Source organism: Peromyscus leucopus, chromosome 1, assembly GCF_004664715.2.
Source record: "Peromyscus leucopus breed LL Stock chromosome 1, UCI_PerLeu_2.1, whole genome shotgun sequence".
In the NCBI taxonomy this organism is placed as follows: Eukaryota; Metazoa; Chordata; class Mammalia; order Rodentia; family Cricetidae; genus Peromyscus; species Peromyscus leucopus.
Window position 1 is genome coordinate 29,975,330 of NC_051063.1, and position 24,245 is coordinate 29,999,574.

General features: G+C 45.0%; 1 protein-coding gene across 15 annotated transcripts in view; it reads left to right on the top strand.

Annotated features, from left to right (window-relative positions):
• The window catches only part of Ablim1 (actin binding LIM protein 1), a 294,059-nt gene that overhangs the window by 74,080 nt on the left and 195,734 nt on the right, over positions 1–24,245 (top strand). For 3 of the 15 annotated variants that reach the window (XM_037205826.1, XM_037205831.1, XM_037205852.1), the window contains exon 1: positions 13,704–14,245. The exons of 2 other annotated variants lie outside the window; for them this stretch is intronic. In XM_037205826.1, the coding sequence (XP_037061721.1) occupies positions 14,200–14,245 (46 nt within the window). In that variant the 5' untranslated portion in view covers positions 13,704–14,199. Of the gene's footprint in view, positions 1–13,694; positions 14,246–24,245 lie in introns of those variants that run through there. 10 more of the 15 variants (XM_037205833.1, XM_028880960.2, XM_037205853.1 and 7 more) reach the window with 5 other exon arrangements.

The window sequence follows — 24,245 nt, forward strand, 5'->3', positions numbered from 1 at the left end:
GCTCTAAAAGAGTGATTCTCAGCCGGGCGGTGGTGGCGCACGCCTTTAATCCCAGCACTCGGAGCAGAGCCAGGCGGATCGCTGTGATTCGAGCCAGCCTGGGCTACAAGTGAGTTCCAGGAAAGCGCAAAACTACGCAGAGAAACCCTGTCTCAAAAAAAAAAAAAAAAAAAAAAAAAAAAAAGAGTGATTCTCAACCTATGGATCACGGCCCCTTTGGGTCAAATGACCCTTTCAGAGTGATCACCTAAGACCATCAGAAAACACAGATATTTACTTTATTATGCATAACGGTAGCACAATTATAGTTACAAGGTAGCAACAAAATATTTTTTTGGTTCTTCACCACTACTGAAGAACTGTAGTAAAGGGTGGCAGCATTACGAAGGTTGAGAACCACTGCTCTAAAAGAATATGCAAGCACTGTCAAAGCGTGGTCAGAGGCACTTTTCCAACAGCCCCTATTTTCTCAGTGTGCTGCTTTGCCTCTATTTAGACAATCCTTTTCTTATAGAGATTTTTGCTAAGGAAAATGAAGGTGTTAACATCACTAGGATTTATAGCCTCTTGGTCAGCAGTTGTTGGATGAAATCCTCCTTCCTGGGTGTTTTCTCGGGAGCTCTGATGTGCTGTGCCTTGGACTCGCTGATTTCTAGGTCTGCTGCCTACTTATCATGGTGGGGTTCTCCTCCTCCTGTATTTAAAAACAATTTACATTTTTATTATATTTTACAAAATCATGTGTGTCTGTATGTGGGTTTGCATGAATATGGTGCTTGCAGGGTCTGAAAGAGGGCATGAAGCTGGGAGAACAAGGGATGATAAGCTATCAGGGACTGTGGGGGTCCAGCCCCTCAATAGTCCCCTCCCAGGGTCCGGGAAGAATCTACAACCAGCTGATAATTAATCTTTGAAGAAAAGAAATGAATCTATGCGCACAAAATTCCTCAGTCCATACATTTTATTATTCTGTCAGTTTTCTCTCTACAAGCTTATACTCTGCTCTCATTTTTAGCTCCTTTCTTGCCTGATTTCTCTCTATATTTATCTGTTGTCCCCTCCAGGTTCTATCTTAATTCCTTCATCTAGTTCTGTCCCTTCTAGGTTCTCATCCATCTTGTTCTTTCCCATATCAGCTCCTCTCCTATCTCCTTCTCTCCCATCTCCTTCTTCCTCATCTTGTTCTTCCCCATCTGGCTCTTCCTCATCTTCCATCTCGTTCCTCTAGTCTTCTCTTCTAGCCCTTCAACCTAGTTCTTCCCCATCTCAGTTTGTTCCTCTCAAGTTCTTACCCATCTAGTTCTTCCATTCTCTTTTCTCTTCTCCATCCTCCTCATGCCCTGGGAGTCCTGGTATATATACACTTACAAGCAGTATTCCCTTAGCAGTGCAAAGCCAGGCTTCCAGGGTCAAACAGAGGGGTGATAAGAATCACATAGGGAGGCAATAACCATTAATTATCATTTGCAACCCCAAAGGGAAGTGACCAATGGGGAAATGAATTAACTAAAGGCTAAATTCAGCTCTTATGTGCTCAACTATAATCTTAAATGTGATTGATAGAAAATGTTAAGAATCTATAAGTTTCTAGGTCAATGGGAGAAAATAAAACTGTCTTCTTTTTTTCCTGTGGCTCCTATCTGTCCAAGCTATCTACCATTTTTCTGCAGCATGGGAGAAAGTATACTTGGTTGCTAGGCAACCTATGTATAGGTAGATGCCTCTGGTGATAGTTAAAGGGGGATCTGGAACTAGAGGTAAGGTTTGGGAAAGGAGGAAGTTAAGCTTAATTTGCACATCCATCAAGCCTTCTCAAACAGGTAGCCTGGATGCTTAAGTCTGTTCTTAGAGAGTACAGAGGTATCTCTGGTAAGGTACTTTCCTCCATCTGGGGATGGACCTGGCCGGATGCTGCCAATGATGATAATTACAGAGAGGCTTGAACTGGGGTTCAGGCTGAGCATAGCTGTCAGCACAGAAGGTTATCTAAATATTCCTAGAAGTGGTTAGGTAAGGAGTTAGCGGTCTATAAAGTTAGTAAGGCTCTAAGAAAGGAGGGTCCGAGCTAAATTTTGTAAAGCTATTACTTAACGTCCACCTGACCTAGGTAGTGTCTCTTTGTGGAATTTACCTTAAAGCAGGAGACTTGTTATTACTGTTAGAGTAATAACCTTGAGAGTGGCCAAGGGAAAATCTGATTCCAGAGAAAGCCTTTCCTGAGGCTGTTCTCCAAATGCCTGGAATGTGTATGTCCAGAGAGTGATCAGTCCACACTGTTAGCCCTTCTTATGGAAAAGTCAATTGGGAAAACTATGAAGGCACACATGATTTTCATAACAGAATACAGCTGATATATAACAAGCCAAGTAACACCAAAAACTCTTTGGGATTTGGCTTCCTCTGGAGGAATTCCCTGATCCCTCCAGGTAGTGACTTTGCCATAACCAGCTGAGTTCTTATGATATATTCCTGCAGCCTGCAGCAATAAGCCACCCGATGTGAATTCTGGGAATTGAACTCTGGTCCTCTGGAACATCAGCAAGCCCTCTCAACCATTGAACCATCTCTCCAACTCCTTTCCCCACATTTTATTCCTAAACTAATTCCACATTTCCTTGGCATCTTTCGCTAGGCATCAATTTCCTTCCTATTTGACTCAATTTTCAGTAACATTTTTCAGAAAGGCTGGATAAGAAGTTAATAGAATCGATGCACAGCGGATCATTTGTTCTGACCACAGGTGTGACTGGTCTGGAATAGATCCACAGGGGCTTTTGTGTGTGTGTGAGTGTGTGGTCTTCGGTATTTTTCCGTGAAGACTTGAAAGGCTCTATGCCATGCCTCTGCCATCAGAGTAGCTGCAGTCTGAAGGACTGCTTAAGCTCTTTTTCATAATCTGCTTTTATCTGGCTTTTAAGATCATCTCTCTGTCTTTGGACTTCTGAATTCCTACAGAATAAGCCTAGCTGTGTGTCTGGTTTTTGTTTTGTTGTTTTTGTTTTGGTTCTCATTCTCGTTCTCTCTCTCTCTCTCTCTCTCTCTCTCTCTCTCTCTCTCTCTCTCTCTCTCTCTCTCTGTCTCTCTCTCTCCCTCCCTCCCTCCTTCCCTCCCTCCCTCCCTCCCTCTCCCTCCCTCTCCTCCCTCCCTCCCTCCTCCCTCTCTCTCTCCCTCCCTCCCTGGTATTTTTTCATCTTAATAAATTAATAGGAAGGTTAGTTAGCAGGTGCCTTTGGGGTGTCAGTTTTTCCTATTCCTTTCCGGTAGAATTTTTCCTCTATAGTTGTTTTGGTCTAAAAATAGATTTCTAAGTCAAACTTTTAAATAAATTTAAGGAAACATTCTCTAAAAGCATTCTTATTAAAATACTTGGCATATATAAATTACAAAATGATTTTTTAAAATCTGAAGGAAAAGTATGAAATTACATATTGATATGAAAAAGGTTTGAGAATTAAATCCAAAAGCTGGAGATTTAAAGAATAAATAATTACTAAAACTGAAAACTTAAGGCTTCCTAAACAACTGTCTTATTAAACTGAGTGGTGGCAGGCACTCTGTTTACTAGAAACCGTCACACTCTCAGGTTTATCTTGTCGTGTTCTGTCTCCGTTGTGTCATGGCTTGGATGCCTGTAAACAGAATGCCTACTTCCTTTCAGAAGCTGTTTGCACGCATCATGTGTGTAGGAGCTCCTGGCAGGTGCCGGCTGTGCTGGCCCCTCCCTTCTGCTTGCTGGCATTTGTGGGCTGCTGCCCTGAGCTGAGTGGGCCAGCTGCTGGCAGGTTTCGTCTATCACGTTGCTGCTGGGCAGGTCAGCCGTGTGTGACACTGAGTGCCAGCTCCTCAGGGCGGTTCACCGCTGCAGGGCAGCATTTGCCCCAGGTAGCTGAGGTCCTGCAAGCGGCCACGCTGGAGTTCCTCCTTCCAGATTGCACTTTTTTAGTCACTTCCCATGTCTCTGACTCAGACTATTTTATAAGTGCCACTTAAATTTAAAAAAAAAAATATGTCCTCCTAAGAAATGTCCTTACATAAGCTGAGATGTGTGGGGTGTGGGGAGGAAGGTGGGTTATGTTGGTTATAAGGAAGCTGAGGACTGTTTTTCTCTACCCTCATATATGAGAAAAGAGAAGGGAAGAATGAGTTTTTGTATCTGATTCCACCTCCGTTCTCCTCCAGCGTTCTGGGACTTGAGTCATGAGAAACTGACTGTTCTGAGCCATGTCTCTTCTGAACTCAGCCAACAGCAGAGGCTCATGTGGCCCTGGGCTATCATAGTGATGGGTGAAAAGTCACTCAGCATCCATTGTGATTGAATTGTGTTACGCAGTCCCCACCAACCCACATGCCCAAGCCCTAACTCTCAGCACCTCAGGAGGCCACTGTACTTGGAGATAAGAATGATGAAGGGGTCATTTATTTAAAGAGGACCATTAGGATACAATGCTTCATTCAATATTACTAATGTCCTTACCCCTCCCCCCAGAAAAGGAATCTAGATCACACACAGAGTCAGAGTCACTAGCTATATATGTACAGTGGAGGACCACCGTATGTGGTCACAGTGCCTAGGAGTTGTCTTAATTTGCTCTTCTGTTGCTGTGATAAAACACTCTGACCAAAAGCAAAGTCAGGGAGGAAAGGATTTGTACTTCTAGATCATAGTCTACCACAGAGCAGTCAGGGCAGGGACTGAAGCAGAAACCGTGGAGGAACAGGGCTTACTGGCCATGCTTAACTAGCTTGCTTACACAGCTCAGGTCCACCTGCCTCGTGATGGTGCCACTCACAGTGGGCTAGGTCCTCCCACGTCAATCATCAGTCACCACAATTGTTTCGGGATATTTGATTGCACTGTCAAACTTGAGACTGTGTTAATAAAATTAACCTTGGATTGGGGGTGGAGCCAGTGGCTAGTTCACAAGAATTATCAAGAGAGAGTATGGAGGACCTGGGAAGATAGATAGACACTCAGGAAGAAGTAGGGAGGGACTTAGAGATTCTTGGGCCTTTTTAGTGAAGAGACACTCTCTTGCAGAGTCTCCAGCTGAAAAGGAGGGTCAGCTGGTTGCTTCTCAGCTGATATAGCAGGTTTTCACCCCAACATCTGACTCCTGAGTCTCTCACAGACATGGCCAGAAGACAGTATGATGGAGGCAAGTCTTCAGGTGAGATTCCCTCTTCCTGGATGACTTCAGTTTGAGACAAGCTGACAATACACACTAAGTAGGACAGTGCTCCCCCGCAAGTCAAGGAAGCTCTTGGAACCAACCTGTCACCCCCTTGACCTCAGACTTCCAGCCTCCAGAACTGTAAGAGGGTGGATTTCTGTTGCCTAAGCCATCCAGTCTGCTATATTTTACCACATCAGTGTAGCAACTAATAGAGCATACTTTGTCAATTGCTGGTGCTTTTCCAGCATCCCGCTATAGGCAAAAAAAAAAAAAATAAATAAATAAAAAAAAAAAAAAAAAAAAACAAGATAAAGGAAAATGTGTTCATTGAGACCTGGACAAATCCTAGTTCCTGATTCTCATACCCGTTTCTTTGGCTTTCTTTACACAATGGAGATATGAAGGAGAAGTTTTTGTGTGCATTCGAGATGGGGTACGTGTACCACAACATACGTAAGGAACTCAGGGGACAACTTGTGGGGTTGGTTCTCCTTCTACCACGTGTGTCCCAGGGATCAAACTTATGTCATCAGACTTGGTGGCAAGCATCTATGGATCCATCTTGCTGGACCCCGGGGAGAGATTTTAATTTTGCCGAGTTGTTAGCTGGGTGGCTGTCAGAGTTGAGTATAGAACCTTGGCAGCTGTAATCAGAAGAAGTCGGAGGTATGCAAGAATAACATCGTGTAAGACGGGAGCTGATGCACGCTGATGAGGGCCAGTTGCCTCAGGTAATGCGTTAAGATGCTGCATTTTGATGAGACGAAGAACCCAACATTCTAACAGGCTCTTGAGTTCTCAGATCACAGTCTCATGCCTCTGGGTTTGTCAGTGAGAAGCCTCATCCTCTGCCCTCTGCTGTGTGCTGGGACTCTCCATCTCAGATGTCACAGGCAGAATTCTCTAATTTCAAAAATTGTATTAACTCCTATCAGTCCAACTTCTGACATGAACCTCAGGTTGGTGACTCTTTGTTCTTTGTTCTCCATCTGTGTCTATTTTGATTACCCCAGTGGGGTCACTGCTGCTCCCCACCTCACAGAGCTCTGTCTGGATGTTGTGGGTGTATGGCTTGAACTTGTAGCAATAGAGAACTTTAGAAAGATCTCTTTTCCCTTTCCATCAGCCTTGAGCAGCAATGTAGCTCCCTTGAGTCTCTTACGTCCTCATCTGTAAAATGGGTACAGGGGCTGGAGAGATTTCTCAGTGATTTAGGGCCTATACTACTCCTGCAGAGAGAGGACTGAAGTTCAGTTCCCAGCACCTCCAGGGTGACTCACAGCAGTTTGTAACTCCAGCTTCAGGAAGGATCTAATGCCTCTGGTCTCCATGGGTGCCTGCATGCCACCTGTGCACACAGACGTGTATGCATGCATATAATTTAACATATATATATAAATATAAATCTTATATATACATATATATATACATATATATATATAAACAAATCTTTAAAATAGGAATAGTAATGGGACCTTTAAGGATAGTGAGTATGAATACGATCCCATGGAGAACACTCTAGTTATTCCCTGTGCATTTTAAGGGCTCACCAAGTGTTTGCACAGGTGATAAGTGCAGAGAAGATATTTGAAATCACTGTTGTTACTACCAAGTGGTCAGTTGCTGGAGATTCCTCTCGAAGGATTGTTCTGTCCCCTTAGAGGGACATTTGCTTCTTGTCACAGCCGTGAAGGACCATGAGATTTAGCTCAGATGGACTACAGACGAGGCCTTAGTCCTTGGACTTACAGTCATCAAACCCTCTAGAAGCCACCAGGAGACCCTTTCTGACTCTGAAATATACAGAAATTCCCAAGAGATCTTGTTACAGTGCCGACTTTGGTCTGGTACAGGAAGGTGGGGTTGGAGGTTAAGATTTTACATTTCTAGCGAGTTCCTAAATGAAGGTGATGTTACTGTGTGCCTGGGTTTTGAGAAGCAGGGCCCTTGAATAAAGTGAATAGGAGAGCTGATTCAAGTTGTACACTCCACTGTTGTAAAACAATGACTGTTTTCTGTCAATTTACATTAAAAACCCAAAATTTTTAATTTTCAACTTTTGTCTAAAACTGCCACGTTCTCACTGTTTTACTGCCCCTCACCTTTGTTTTACATGTTTTAAAAGAATGCTGGCTGCAATTTCTATGGACATGACTGTGTGCCAGAAACTGCTCCCTAAATTCTTACCCCGTGTTCTGTGTTCTGGTTTCATCTTGTTGCTGTGATACAACACTGACTAAAAGCAACTCTGGGCAGGAAAGGGTTAATTTCCATTTACAATTCCAGATCACAGCCTCTCTGAGGAAGTCAGGGCAAGAACTCAAGTAGGTACTTGAGGGCGGGCCTGCTTGATTACACACAGCATCACTCCTGTCCAGGGAACGAACTCAGCCCAGGACAGCAGAAACCTTGAAGGATGTTGATTGGTGACTAGTGGGCTGGTTTATAAAATCCACTGCCTAGGGATGGTACCACCCACAGTGAGCTGGATCTCCTACATCTGTCAACAAACAGAACAATCCCCCACAGTCTATACAGCACTGTCTTGGAGACCAACAGGAGAAAGCAGGAGCCAGGGGCATGCTCTGAGTGGACCTGGACCGCACATAGGCAGCTCAGCTGTGGTTGACTGTACAGAACTTTCAGAAGGCAGCCTGTAAAAGCATAGGTTACAGTGTCCTCGGCCCTTCCACCTCTCTGTCCCAATTCAACTGTAAATTCAACTTTCATCAACCAAATATGATTTGCTATTCATTTACTTTAAACTATGGAACGCTTTCTTTTCTCATGTTGAATCAGCAAGGCTCTAGCTAGCTCCGTCTCTAGCTTTTTGTTTAGTACTTAAAAAAAAAAAAGCATTTACAATACTAATAATAGTAACTACTACCATGGCATACACAGAGCTGCAGTGCATGATGGGTAGGATGAGGGACCCGTTTGTCAGGACTTCATACCTGGTGATTGGGGAGAGCGCAGACATTGTTGGGTGGTGCTCAGAGCCTGGGGCGATTGGAAAGCCCGCCTTGATCACTCACTCTAGAACCTCTGTCTACTCATTGGCCATCATTTTCTTTTTTTCTAAAATGAACAGACTGGGCAAGGTGGGAGTAATTTGGTGTGTGCTCACAAGCCGTTTCTTCAAATAAAGACTTATCCGGAGGCCCGGAAGATAAAGTACAAGAGCTGAAATTTCTCAGGCAGACTCTGTGGTGGAGCCCAGATCCAGCATTCTTCCGGGTGTATCAGTCCTTGAACAGCCTCCCAGTGCTCATCTGTCAAGCAGTCGGCTCTAATAGTAAAAGGCCTCTCTTTGGCTCCCAGCAGCCAGGCTCTGTGCTCTGGGGCACAGAACAGGGGTATCATGTGGCTGTGGTTTGCAAACAGAACTAAATATAATGTCGTCTTTGACTCTGGTGGGTCAAGGTTATTAGGAACACTGAAAATAGCCAGGAAGCCTGCTTCAATGTTAGCGGGTTTTGAAGGATTTTTTTTTTACTTGTTTGTTTTGAAGTCTTTGAGGGAAAATGTGTAAGATCATGGGAGGGAGCAGAGTAGAAAGATTATTTGGTGTAACTTTCTGGGTTTTGACTCATTCTGTGAAGCTGTGACTAGCAGTCTCCCTTTGATGGAGTGAGGTAACAATGTTCTTGGAAAAGACAAAATCTGAACGCAAACAGAGATAAGACATCATGAGCTTCCAAAGTCAATAGAAAAGTCTTCAGGGTAATTAGTGTGCTTGAGACCATAAATAAAACGGTTCTCTCATTAGAGACTGGATTTGAAGGCTTTTACTGCCAGTGAGCTGTTAAACAGACAGGGAAATGCAGCATATTAAACGGGAAGTCCTCCGGCGTACCCTGGAGTGTTGAACTAGAGTTCTTGGCTCAGGGGAAACATTTTTATTTTATTACAACACAGAACATTTTCTTTTCTTATTAACTCTGAACACAACTTTCAAAGAGAAGGTGTGGAAACGTCGTGACCGATGCTGAGGTGAAGATGTGGAGAGATGGGGTGCAGAGGTAGTATTTCCACGGCAGGTATGAATCTTCGGGTGTTTTTATTCTGCTCCCCACCCGTGAGCAGCGAAGAAACTCGGCGTAAGGTGCAGCCCTCTGCGCAGTGCCGCCAGCATGGCTGCGTGCTCAGGGAGGAGCGTCCATGGGAGTCTTTTGCTGTTGCCCTCGGCACGTGTCACTCACGAGGCAAATGAAAATGTAACTCATGCACAAGTCATGCTGATTTACTGAATATTTGCCCATCTTGCGTGAACAACAGTGGAATCTCCTCGTTTGTGATATATTATTTCCTGGGACCTCCCCAGGCACTGAAGGATTGGAGCACTCCTACATCTCATGTGTGACAACACTGAAGAGAAGTGCCAGGTGTTGGTTTTGGCAGGAAACACAGAATGTTTTTATTTGTCTCCAACGGTGGGATCTAAAAGCCGGGGCCGGACGAAATTGCCGCAAGGGTGGAGAGGGATGTAGAGAACCCAGAGCCGGAGCCTGCCCAGCCTCCCAGGAGAGGTGGCGAGCACTTCATAGGACCAAGTGGGTTCTGCGGGCTGGCTCTGTATGCAAGTCCTTGCAGTCCTTACACCAGCACTGACGCTGGCCATCACATCTCACTACAGCACTGATCAAGCCCCACAGACCCGAGTTCAAGTCCCTACTCTTCTGTCTCAAAGCAGTGACCTCAGAGATGTTAACTTTTTCTCTAGGTTTGCTTTCTTCCTCTGTTAAATGGACATTAATAATGAGCTGGGTGTGGCACACGCCTTTAATCCCAGCGCATGGGAGGCAGAGGCAGGCCCATCTCTGAGTTCAAAGCCAATGTGGTCTACAGGTTCCAGGTCAGCCAGGACTGTTTCACAAAGAAACTCTGTCTTGAAAAACAAAAACAAAAAACAAGAAAGGACATTAATAATGGCTTTACCTCATAAGGCAAACTGTCAGAGTCTTACTGCTTGTGTTTAAACACTTGTTTGGGGTGACCTTGAGCAATTCTTGAACTTCTCTCTCCCAGCTGCCTCAGTTTCACAGTGGGAATGATGATGGTTCCTGCTTAAAGTGTCCTGAAGAAACCGTGTGGGCTGGAGTGCCAGGTCCAGAGAGAGTGGAGAGCGTGAACAGGGCTCTGGGTTCTATCCCCAGCACAGGGAGGGGGGAGGGAGGAGGGAAGGGAAAAAGGAGATGGGGAGGAAGAGAGAAAGGCGGGGAGGGGAAGGAGAAGATCTTTATACAAGCCCTCAACGAATGTAATCTCAGAATAAAACTGAGACAGTTGAATTTGCAGTTTAGGAAGCTGGGATTCAGAGAGATGTATACAGTAGGCGCTGGCATTAGTGAAGTTCATAAATGTACATACATTCCAGTCTCAGAACTGACCCCAGGGTCTCTGCTCAGAAATGAAGAGTGGACCCCGGGTCTAGTGACCAAGAGAGAGTTGTGACCACAGAGACTCTTCTTGGTTTTAGCTCCCTGTTGAGGTGTGGGGTGAGCCGCATGGTCCCTTCAGCTCTTGAAACCCACATCTTCAATCCTCAGAGCGAGCTCCAGCCGAGGCAGTCGCCAGGGCTGAGGACAGGACGTCATTGAACACACGTTCAAAGGAAATGACACTCCAGGGCTTTTTTCCCTTCTGTCTTTCTTGAAAGGTCTAGAAGGTTCTTCTTCCTTATTAAGTATGACCTTTTAATAAATTTAGTTTTTGTCTTACATAGCGGAGTCTTTTTTTGTCTTAGGAAATTCAATTTGTCTCGGCTTCTGTCTCTTCGGCTTAGTTTAAAGGATGAGGCGAGGGACCCTGCGGCCGCCTCATTACTGAGATCTGCTATATTTCATTCACAGCTCATCATAAATTGCATTCTGGTTGGCCTCATCTTCTAGTCTGTAATTGCAAAGCCAGTCTCAGCCTTTAATGCCATCTTTTGTCGCGTTTGCTATTTCTAGTGTGATTCCCAGGGTTGAGAGTGTCACCACAGGCCACACCTTACCTGCAGGTGGAGCCACACAGGCCATCACTGCCCTTCAAATGGCAAAATCCAGCACCACCTGCAGAGAAATCGTCTTCAAATTTTCTGTGCCACCTTGGGCAAGCCTCTAAATTCTTTGGCCTTTAAAGACTTCTCATCTTTCAAACTATAGTGTAAAGTTTCTCTTAAATCCCTGTAGTGGGTGGCTCTCTGAGCCATGCCCTGAAGCACCGCCCCTAGTGAGCAGGTGGCTGTTTCACATGCCTGTGACTTTGAGGTACACGCCCCCTGATGTGGCCGCTGGGGACCCTTAAGACCTGGGATTAGTGTACGCACTCTCTCTCTTTACTACCTTGTGGTTTTGGATGCTGGGATGGACCAGGGCAGAGCTCTCCAGAGAAATGGGTTGGACCGTGCCTCACCCTTCCAGGATCTTGTGACAAATTCCTTTATTCTGCCTTGTGAGTTAACCCCCAAATAAATTCCTTTGCTCATTAAGCAGGCTCCGTGGATTGCTAGCAATTTTTTCCCAATAAATCCCTTCTGGTGTTTTTTAGCACAGTACCCTCCAAATTGTGGTTAATAGTTACCCAAGGCTCAGAGCAACTCTGGTCAAATAAATTTATGGAATGCCACTTATCTTTTTCATCTCTTGGTTACATGTCACATGGGTATATTACTATCAAACCTGCCAAGAAGCCTGTTTAACAATGTTTAATCAAGCATTTCTCACAGATGGGTGGGTATGCCACTGGAAACTCTCTGATGTGTTTACCATGTGACAATCATGTCCTCGGGGACAGTACAGGAGCAGGGTTTAGGAAAGCACTTTGTCCTGTCTTCAGAGGTGACCTGGCTCCGTCAGGTCAGGGACACCCAGCAGCGTCTCAGAGCTTGTCATATACCAGAGCCATTTAACTACAAAATGGTCGTGTGTGCTGTAACAGTCTGTTTTATTCTAATAAATTGCAAAGCAAATCATGTCTGGTTCATGTGGAGGAGGAGAATCAGGGAGAAATTTTTTTCCTGGAAATATCTCAATACTGAATGGTCTCTGTTCTCAGTTCCCCTGTTATGAAGGGCAGAAAGCCACACTTTTATCAAGAACTGTTTTAGCCCCAGAAAGTAGATGAGGCATACACGACTTCATTTCTCTCTCTTCCACATTCTCTCTGTGTGTGTATGTGTGTATGTGAGTGTGTATGTGTGTGAATATGTGTGTATGTGTGTGTGTGTACGTGCAGGTGGAGGTCAGGATGACCTCATGTTTCGTTCCTTAGGCACCTTCTTCTGTTCTGAGTCAGTCTTTCACTGACCTGAAACCTCACCACCTTGGCTAGGCTGGCTGGGTGCGGAGTGCCAGGGATCCTCCACCTCCCATCTCCCTGTCACTGGAGTTACAAGCACACCACTACACCCAGCTCCTTACCCGGGTCTGAGGGTGGAACTCCAGTGCTCATGCGTGTGAGCCAAGCGCTTTACTGACTGAGCTCTCTCCCGGCCACACCCTCTCTTGCCTTTCCACTTGAAATTATCTAGGAACTGTAATTTGAGATTTAGGAGACTGGCTTCTTCTATGTTTTAAAGGAAGGCCATCAAGAGTTAGGAGGCAGCTTCGATAGACTTCTGTGGTGGTCGGGTGGTGGAAAGCCCGAGACGCTGACAATAACAAAATTGAACATCAGGACTGAAATATGGAATCGCTGTCATAAGAATGCCGGGCAGCAGGTCTGGAAAATCAGATTTCCATCAATGCAGCTGACCTTTTGGAATCAGTTGACACATGACGGCTCTTCAGATGTCAAACATTTTATCAGTGAGTGATTCAGTTATGACCCCATGTCTGGCGCCTGGTACTTCACCGGAAGGATATTATCAGAGGTCCTGAGTCCCAGGCAGTGGCCCTGCACTAGGGGAGGGAGAATGGGGACCCACGAGTGTGGCTAGCCCCAGAGCCACTGCGGAACAGGTGAATAGGGAAGGTGAGGGGCGCCTAGAGTCCTGAATTAGTCAACCTTGTGCTTGACTAATGTGTTTCAATTAGGCTTTTCCCCCAGTGAGTGAAGCTGGGCTGTACATTAAATTACCTCTCAGAATGGGTGCCAGTGGCTAATTCCCTGTTGAAGGAAGTCAGTGTTCTCCCCCCCACTCACACCAAGTGTGTCAATCTCCTCCTTGCTCCTCGGCCATCCACATGGTGATGTGAGGGCGTTTGTCTTCCGTGTCCTTCCCCATGGAAGCTGTGTCTCCATAACTTTCCTACTATTCAAAAATCCGAGGTGTTCAGAAGAAACTGGGTAACCCAAGCCAGGCTCAGGTATTCCTGACTAAGGGGGGATTCCTTTCCACCTAAGACTGTTGTCTTCAGCCAACATACACCTGACAGAATATGGTTCAAAGCCAGTCCCATGCCTGTGCTTTATCAGGGAACAGTTTCCAGAGTCAAGATGAGCAGCTGGGAGAAAAAAAGTCTGTATAGTTGTAGTATTTTTTAAATCCTAGTATTAAAAAAAATAGTAATAAAAGCCCATCTGGTTAAGATGGTGATTCACTTAGGGAAAGATGGAAACAGAAGTCTTGGTGGAGTGGGAAGGAGGATCATTCTTTTCTCTCGGTATCTCCTCTGAGCTATTGTGAAATGATGGTGATGAAAATCTGGATTCTGGATTGTGCAAAGGAGGGCAAAACCCTTGGAACGTTCTTGGCGTGCTTTCTCGGGAGTTTCTTGGGAACAGCCAGCCCTCTTCTGAAGCTGTGTTGGTGGTCTGAGAGGCTCTGACAGGGGGTCCTGTGGACTCTGGGGAGGCTGGGGGACAGTGCTGTAGGTGAGGAAGGTGTGAGAATCACACAGGAAACTCCCTGTTCTTCTGGGGCCAGCAGCACACCCACTTCCACACCCCTCCCTGAGTTAACTCAGCCCACAGATGCTCCTGGGAAGAGAGCCAGGCCCAGCCTAGCTTCTGAAGAGTGGACTCAGTCCTTCTGTGTGCCAGAGCCAGGTGAAGTAAAGCCGAACCCCAGAGCCTGGTACAGGTTAATACCCCGGAAATGACTGCAGTAGTGGACCCTCGCCACCTCTCTGAAGACTGCAAAGGTTTGAGCGTCCTTTCGTAAACTTGTCTAGAGGGAGGCTGTCTCTTTAGTGAGAAGGAACAATGCAGGGCTCTTTCCATTGGGTAAAGCCGTTGCATGCTTATTTTAACATGTGAGCGTGGTAATCTACGTATTCCAAAGATACGTATTTATGTAAAATGCCTGTCTCACATGTCAGCATATCTGTGGATGTTAATAAACACGGATGTTAGACGGGACAGGACTGGTGGGTCCAGGAGCAGCTGGGCAGGCCGGTCTGTTGGGCACTTTAAAGGCGTCCTCGGTGCCAGTGGCCACACACTTGTGACTGTGTTTCTGAGACTTTTGTTTGAGATCGGATGCTGCCCCCGGGGTATTTTCTCTGCAGTCATGTTTTGGGAGAACCGTCCTTTCCTGGTGAGGCTGGCTTTGGGAGAAACCTCATCCCCCACAGCTGACAGCCAATACCCCATCTAGCAGACCTCCTCAAAGGCAGCCTGGCGTGGTCATTGACACCCACAGGCTGTGGCCGTCACTGCTGACTCTCTTCATGTGGACTCGGTAGGACAAGAGGATGGGGCTTATTTTGGTTTCTGGAGAGCAGAGAGTGGGTGATGCCACAGAGGCAGATGGGCTTTGTGCTCCCTCCTTCGCTTCCGACAGCTCTGTCTGAGTGGCGGCACCTCCGGTCAGCTCAGCTCTGCTCAGCTTTGCCGTCCTCCCCAGCACTTGGAGGACTCGGGAGCCTGGGTCCGCTTCACATGCGCACACTTGTCAGGAGGCATGACGGCATTCAGGGCTGGCATACTGTAGATGATGAATAATTCATGCGGCCTCTGGTGCTTGCTACTGTTTCCAGTAAAGGCATTCTCAAAGCCCAGGCTGGTTTAACAATCCGGTAATATGATTCTGTATTGATTATCGACCTGCCTTAGACACTAACTGGAAGATAAAAGTTGACAAACATTAGCAGAGTAAGTTTTAAATTTGACGGTTGCCCTGTGTGGGCACTACACCAGAATCTGTCTCACCTTCTCCCTCCCCTCCCCCCAGCCCCACTGAAGGATAAGATCAAGATCGCCTGGCGTTTACCAAAGATTCTTGGACATCCTCCAGGCCCTCCTCCAGGGTAGAATCTAAATTTCAATAAAAACACTATGCATTGTCATTAAGGTGTAGTAACATGTTTTCTGGTCAAAAACTATAATTGGATTGTTTTTCCAAGTGAAAGAGGCCATGGTAATCAAGTTACAGTAGCTCAGGGTCTCCACGTATATCTACATGTGTTATTTTTAATAAATTCAGGGACTTCTGCTGCTATTTGCGCTGCACAAGGAAGGAATTTTCATTTTGGTTTTCAGGAAAGTTAGGGTAAATTCCAGTAAAATCTTACATGGCAGAGGAGGTTCTAGGCAAATAGAATAAGCTGTAAATGGATGCAATTTTTAGAGGCTAAACCCAGAGAGAAAATAGCTTTTATTTTTCTTTATTTTAATTGACTCCCTTTCTACTCCATGGCATATTTTGAAGGTATCTGGAGTCTCCACTTGCTGCCAGCTGGAATCCGAAGAAAGTATCTCTAGAACTCAGTAGTTGACTTGAATCTCAGTCATAATTAGATTGGAATTTGGCAAATTATTTCAAGACTTAAAATCAGGCATGCTTTATGTTTGGAACAAAAAAGGGTTTCGTTGTTCTGTATTTAAAAAAACAGTGCTTGATATAGGGAACATTGGCAATGTATTTGTTGTTGTTTTGAGTGTTTCTGACCTGTCTAGGCTTGCCCTAATTCACTGTGTAGCCCAGGTTGGCCTTGACCTCTTGGCTGGTATCCTGCGTCATCCTGCTGGGATGCAGTACTGGGATTATAGCACGGGATGCCATGCTTGGCTATAGCAATATAGTTTGGATGGACTTTCCTTTTTTATGAAGGGATACTTTGAATGAACATGAGTCTGACCTTGATTAGACATCATCTCTATTCTCATTATTGTTTGTTTTCAAACAAATCCTACCCCTTCACTACTAGGGTAGATCACCCTGTTTCCTCTCCTAGAATACCTCGAAAGCATTAGCTGGTTAAATGGTTGCTGAAGCTTTTGATGTATTCATTCGTTCCCTTCAGATATAAAAGAAATGCATGAGCTAGTATTTGCATATGATTAATAGTAATTTAGGCATCTGAGATATCCAGCCCTCTATTTTATATTTAAATGTGGCTGCTGACACGTAGGTCTCCATCATTACATACACACTTTACAGGCTGCCATGAGAGCCAGGATAATCAGCAGAAGATGGGTGTTTAACATGACTTCGTGCTGTGTCACTCATTTCCAAAGAGGGGAGAAGACATCTGGATGCCTCTTGGGTTTTCTGGGAGAGGAAGAAGATAGTGGGCGAGTTTTCCTGCTTTAAGAGGCACTCGTAGCTCCTTCTGCAAATGAGCTCTGCCTGTGTCCAGGAAGGTGGGTCAATCAGAGCACGACATTGCCAGGAACCTGCTGGAGGAGTGAGAACATGCTCCAGGAGCGTAGAGCACCCAGGCCTCAGAAAACAGCAACAGCCAGGGCTCTGAGAGCTTCTGCTGAGTTTCCCCTACCCCACCATGCCGGCCACTCTTTCCCCAGGTGTGTGATTACGCCACGCTGCCTTGAAGACCTTAATTTGATGGGGACACTATGAACCCTGCATTTCCTTTCTCCATGCTGCTGTTCAGGGGACCCACGCCGCATGCTGATGTGTGAACTGAAGTAGTCTTCCGGGAGTCGTGGGACACACTGTTTCGGTCTTGGTTAGTTAGAACGGTAGCAGAGCGGCGAATGCCTCTCCACTGATTATTTCAAAGTGGCTTCCATATAAAGAGGACGGTGACCACGTGACACTGCATTACTTCACTCCGCTCTTTCCCTTTCAAGGCTCTTGGCGGCACCCACGACTTTGTTGTCTTTAACTTTCAAGATACTCTCACTGTGATAGTCTCTAATTGGTGACATCGACAGAGTTTCTCCCATGTGTCATCCTCCCTCGACTTGGCATTCCGTTCATGCAGCTAATTCACCAAGCGCCTCTCCACAGGTGGCAGGTGTTGTTCAGACTAATCTGTCATTTATGACCTCAGAAGACCCACTAGCACTTACGGGCCAAAGATGTGTTTGGCGGCCATCCAACAGGAGACTGGGTTGGGGAAAGGACATGAGTATTGAGACAGAAGCTGTGAGAGCCTGTTGTCATCCACGATGGGTAGGTTGGTCACTAGAGGAGCTGGAGGGCGTCTTGGTATTCTGGTGACCCTGTTGGTTTCCAGGGGCAGGTCCGACTGTGGGCCACTTCTCACCCTGACTTCAATCTCGGTGCCTCTTGACCCCAGGCGCGACCACCGCCTCTTCTCACTCCTGGAACCACAGCGATTGAAGGCTCACTTTCCCCTTGTCGATATGACTATTCTTTGGTGGACTTCGAAGTCATTTTTTTTCTGATATAAGTGTACTATATGGAGTTAAAGAAGGAGAGAACGGATCTGTTGGGCGCAGGGTACTGATTAAGTACTTGCTGTCTAGAGAAAAAGACATGGGTCAAATCTCAGCTTTTGCCACGTAACCTTGGATAAGCTTCTTAATTTAAAATGTTTTTGTTTTTTTGGTGGTGTGTGTGTATTGCATGTATAAATTCACATAGATATGGACATGTCTGTGCACATGTGTGTGGAGGTCAGAGGTCAACACTGGCTGTTTTCCTCCATTGCTTTTTACCTTACATTTTCGGAACAGATGCTCTCACTGAACCTAGAACTCACGGATTGGCTAGGCTGGCTGGCCAGTGAGCTCCAGGTATCCCCCGTCTCTGCCCAGCCCAGAGCTGGGATTACTGAGGCCTACCTCAGTAGCCAGGGTTTTGTTTGTTTTTTAAATGTGGATGCTGGGGAATAGAACTCAGATCTTCAGGTTTATATAGCAAGCACTGTACTAACAGAGCCGTCTTCCTGGCCTCAAGTTTCTTAATTTTTTTTTTTTTCTGGGGAATGGGTGTTGCCTTAGTTAGCGTTTCTGTTGCTGTGGTAAAATATCATGATCAAAATCAGCATGGGAGGAAAGGCTTTATCTCAGCTTGCAGATGTCATCATCCAGGGAAGTCAGGGCAGGAGTTAAAGTAGAAGCCATGGGGGGAAACCGCTTACTGGCTGGCTCTCCATGCTTGCTCAGCCTTCTTATACCATTCTGGACCACCTGCCCAGGGCGGTCACCTGATCAATCATCAGTCAAGAACATCACCACGGCTAGTCTGTGGGGGCATTTTCTCAGCTGAGGTTACCTCTTCTCAGGGGTTAAGGCTGTCGCCCAGATTAGCCTTGAACCTGCTGTGCACTGACGATGACCTTGGACTCCACGTTCTCTTCCTCCACTTCCCAAGTCATATGACACCACACCCAGCTTTAGTTCTTAATTTCTTTTTTTTTTTTTTTTTTTTTTTTTTTTTTTTTTTTTGGTTTTTCGAGACAGGGTTTCTCTGTGCAGATTTGCGCCTTTCCAGGAACTCGCTTTGGAGACTAGGCTGGCCTCGAACTCACAGAGATCCGCCTGGCTCTGCCTCCCGAGTGCTGGACTAAAGGCGTGTGCCACCACTGCCCGCTGAGTTCTTAATTTCTTAATCCTAGATTTCTACATCTGCAAAAGTAGAGGTAGTACAGCTCCCCGCCTCATAAGAGCATGGAGATTAGATGGGAACAGCTATAAAACACACGCCCCACCCGGAAGAATGAACAGTTCCAGCCAAGCATCCAAGTCCTTTCAATTAATTAGATTGTTGGCCAATCCTTTGGAATCTTTGGAATCCTAGGTCTAGTTTGGATTGTTTTTGCTTTTAGGTTTTCTGTTTGTTTGTTTTGTTGTTGTTGTTATTGTTTTTAACAGATTCTAGTTTGGTTATTTCTGCTTTTATGTATTATTCATTTTATGTGAATCCTATAAGAATAAACCTTATAATGTGTGAGAGACCAAGACTGCCCTTGACTGACATCCAAAGCCAAGGGGTAACCCCGCCCTCAGATTTATTTACCTTCTACGTCATCACAGTAATGCATGTTCCTACATTTATATACACATAGCAGCTTCGCCCATGATGGGGAAGCCAGAGAATGTGGACATTTCCTGGTCTGGCTTCCTAACTGGGCGTTGCTGTTACAGGATACAATGTTTCTTGATGAGACTTTCTGCTTTGTCCTTACTCTTCATAGCTGAATGAATTGGTAATCTACTAAGTGCCTAACTGTTCCTCATCTGACCCGTGTAAAGGAGCATGCACAGTTTCCCTGTAAAGGACCCGATTCTAAGATCTCACGTCTCCCTGGATCTGAGTTGCTGTTACTGCTGCTACTTCTACAATGGCTTTTCCCTTCTGATTTATTAAATGACCCTTTAACAATGAAAAAGAAGAGTGTGGTGTTAGTGCACACCTTTAATCCCAGCACTCAGGAGGCAGAGGCAGGTGGATCTCTTGTGAGTTTGAGGCCAGCCTGGTCTACAGAGTGAGTTCCAGGACAGCCAGGGCTAAAAGGAGAAACCCTGTCTTCAAAAGAAAACAAAATACTAAAATAAAAAATAAATATAAAAGAATTTTTTTAAATGTGGCCAGCAAGATGGCTCCATGGGAAAGAAAGGCACTTAACTACCAAACCCACATGGAGCAGGAGAGAACCAACTTCTGCAAGTTGTCCTTTGACTGCCACACATGTGCTGTGGCAACACACACACACACACACAGAGAGAAGAGAGAGAGAGAGAGAGAGAGAGAGAGAGAGAGAAGAGAAGAGAAGAGAAGAGAAGAGAAGAGAAGAGAAGAGAAGAGAAGAGAAAGAGAGGGAGGGAGAGAGAGAATTTAAAAAAAAATAGTGAAAAAAACAAAAACCGAACACTGTTCACTTGGGGATCCACATGAAGTAGGCCTGAGGACTGTTGCTGACCTAGGATATTAGAGGCTCAGTGGGTGTGGAGTGAGCAGCTACATAAAAACAATTCAGTAGCTTGAGATGACCCAGGTTACTCCAGGAAGGAGAATCTGTGTCCAGTGACTTCCCTGGCTGCCAGCGTCTGCTCATATATCCCACAGCACAAAAGAAAACGTTACAGAATGAGGAAAACTTCATATCGGATTGGAACGCTAATTTTCAAGATTGGCAGTTTCTAAGCTCATCTCTCCTCTCATTATCACAGTGGTCTCTTTTGGTGAAATGTGATTTTAAAAAAAACTTAGAGGGCAGTTTCTGGATTTTGCATTTCATTATCAGTTGTTGAATATAAAATTGAGATCCTAACACTCCTCATGGCTCATCAGTATCTAACGTCTGTGGTGAGAAGATAAAATGAAGACATGGTCACGTGTACATCTTGTTTATATGAGACAGGCTTTCATGTAGCCCAGGCTGCTCTTCAAACTTGCTGTGCAGTCAGCATGACCTTGAACTGCTTATCCCCTGCACCCGACCCCACGGGAGCCCTGGGATTGCAAGCGTGCCCGACCAGACCTGGTTTATGGGTGGAACTCAGGGGTTCATTGAGACTATGAAGTAAATCTTAATCCTACTTAATCTGAAAGACTTCAATTTTTGATTCAAAGAGGGAGGGGTGGACGGAGATCCTTCCCACCAAACTTAAAGAAATGCTGCCCAGGAGGGAACAATAGATAGGTTTATAAGGATCAAATTCTGAGAAACACAAGATCTGAACACTTGCGTTCACAGTCTAGAGTGAACTTTGTAAAGGATTCGATTCAATGGTAAATATTTTGGCCTTTGTGGTGTAAAAGGTTGCTGGCACAACTATGTAACTGGGAGTCCAGCAAAAAGCCAGCCACAGGTAGCACACAAATGAATGGGCAGAGGTGCATTGCAATAAAATTGTGTGTACAGCAGCAAGCATTTCTTTACAGACCAGTGGTCTAGGCTATTGAAAGAAATAAAAACAAGCAAGCCGTGGGAAACATTTTGAAATAGAAATTATGGTTTGACACAATGGAGATTTGTTTTGTTTAACAAGACATGTTTTAGAAATGAAAGCAGAAAAAAAGCATGTTGGTCATTCATTAGATAAATTTTCCATCATGTTAGTGCACTTTCGCCAATATGAGAAGTAATCTCCAGAAATGTGTCTTGTTACACAGGACATCTACTCTGAAAGGCTGTTTGAAAACACGTTTACCGTGAATGCTAATGTTTTTGCTTAGCTTCAGAATGAGAGAGAAGAATTAGGAGAAATGAAAAACACCTAATTAATGTGATTTGATTTTGTGCCACTCTTAAGTTTTTATCTGAACTAAATGGACGACCAGGGATGTTTTCTCTAATAATTAGGAAGCAATGTGCAGAATTCAAGTGGGTTTTTTTCTGCCTCATTTGCCCTTCATATAGATTTTAAATTATGGGCATCACAGGTTTCTTGTCCATATTTGAAGAGACACTGAAACATGGAAATAACGCTAGGGAATGAAAGGGAGGTTGTTTTGGTTTTGGCTAAAAATCTGATACTTCTTTACTCTGTTGCATTCTGTTTGGACCTAGTAGGCTAACCTTCGTGGGGTTCTACTGAGTAAATCCAGATAGAGAAGCGTCCAGAGCATACTTTGGGGAAGTTAAGAAGGAGTAGTGCTGTGATGAATCCCAGTTCTATTAAAGCTTTACCAAAGCTTAATATTTCCCAGTTCTTCTTGGGTCTGTACGCGCCCTGACCCATCCATCCACCTATCTAGGGAGCTTCTCTCTTCCCCATCTCTCTCCTTCTTCCTCCACACCCCTTCCCCCCATTGCTTCCTGTCTCTTCCTGGCGGCCATGTCAAAGTGCACATGGGGAAAAAGGTTTAAAGGTCTAAACTGTTTTGCTGCATTTACTTCACTATTGTTTCCTGGTCTGTACACTCACCACGTGAGGAGCTGGGGCCGCAGCAGTGAAAGCCGTGATTCTTTCATCCACGTGGGCATCCGTAACCAAGGCACGCACTTCACCAGCCAGCATCAGACAGCCAAGAAGCTCATGAGAAGTCTGTCGTTAACCCTCAATGAGATACACACCAGGTCCCAGTGAACTGCTGTTGTATGTCTGTCTCAATGGCTACGGTGAGACAGACCACTGGTGCTGGGTGCCAGAAACTATACGGAGCAGCTGTGGCTTTACATGGCTAGCAGGCACAGACACCACACTAATTACTTAGAGCAGTATTTGGCAAAACCATCAAAAGAATGTATATACACACAAATGTGTGTATAATCCATAGCATGAATGTCCACTAACAAAATGTGCGATAATATTCATAGCATATTTATTCATAGTAGTACCAAACTATAAAAAAAAATCCCAAATGTCCCCAAACTAGAAGATGGCCACATTGATATGGTACATTGTTTCAATGGACTATCAATTCAAAATAAAAATATACAATGTTTTATATACAATATGGAAGCTTCACACAGGTATTATGTTGAACAAAAGGAGCCAAACAGAGAGTACATGCCACGTGGATCCTCTTTAAAGTTGAAACTCCAACAGCACTCTTCAGCCTTAATGGACTGCAGTGTGGTGGGGGCACCAAGGGTTCCTTGGGGGATGTTAGACATGTTTTAGATCTCGGCCCTGATGGTGGTCACTGGGTTGTGAAGATTTACCTAAGTGTCTGCTTGAAGTTGTGGTCTTCACAGTAGATAAAATAGATTTCAGTAAAATCTTAGCATCGTAAGTGAGGGAGATCCAAGCACTACTGAAGAATGCTTGAAAGTCCAAGTTAAAGGTTATGTGTGCAATCTGAACTCCATCAAAAATCCAGAAAATACAGAAAACCCACAAAAGGGTAGACAGTGGCTTCTGGATCTGATAATCGTGTTTATTTCTCAAAAATTTTGGTGCTTTTGAATTTTCTGTGAACAAATGTATATTACTTCTATACCAGAAACTTTTTTTTTTTTTTTTTGAGACAGGGTTTCTCTTGTGTAGCTTTGCGTCTTTCCTGGAACTCACTTGGTAGCCCAGGCTGGCCTCGAACTCACAGAGATCCACCTGCCTCTGCCTCCCAAGTGCTGGGATTAAAGGCGTGCGCCACCACCGCCCGGCCCAGAAACTTTTTAATGGGAGAAATGGTAATTGTGGTGTTACCTGACAAAGTTTGACAGCTTGTAAATGAGGTTTTTGACTTTTAGGGATGAAGTAGCAATTCAGAATCAGGTTGTGGAGTAGGAGAGGACTTCCCAGAGGAATAAACTATGGGAGGGACTGGGTTGTCATCAAGGGAAGGGTGTGGATGAACACAGGCATCAGAAATGACTCATGAACCTTAGATGATGTTTCCTTGGACCTGTGGGCCTCAACCAATGTTATGCAGACTCTCTTTTCTATTCCCCTTATCCTGCAGTCCTTTGAGTATGTTGACTTCTGCAACCCTACCACGACGATCTCCTATGCCAGTGACAACTTTTACTCTTTGTTGCTGAGATGACTGTGTAGCTGGAACTATGTAGATCAGGCTGGCCTTGAACTCACAGAGATACACTACCTCTGTCTCCCAAGTCCTGGAACTAAAGGTGTGTGCTAACATCTGTGCTTCCATTTGAGTTGTTTTTGTTTGTCTTTTTGTTTTTTGAGACAGGGATTCTCTGTGTAGCCCTGGCTGTCCTGGAACTTACTCTGTAGACCAGGCTCACCTCAAACCCAGAGATCTGCCTGCCTCTGCCTCCTGAGTGTTGGGATTAAAGGCGTGTGCACAAACACATGCTCCATTTGCATTTTTACAAGCTTTTTTTTCTAGCCCTTCTATTTCTAGGCATTACCATCTGCTTCATTTTCCATTTTGAGGTTGGGGCTTCTCTCCTGTTGCTCTGTATGCCAATGAGAAATTAAAGATCAGCTGTGCCAAGCTATTCCCTCCTCCCAAAAAAGATGGATAAAAGAAAAAGGAACCTCAACATACTATGGGGCAGGGAGTCCATTTGTGCTCTTGAGGAGACCCACCACCAACTTCATCCTGACCTAGGCTGCTTTTGTTTGCTT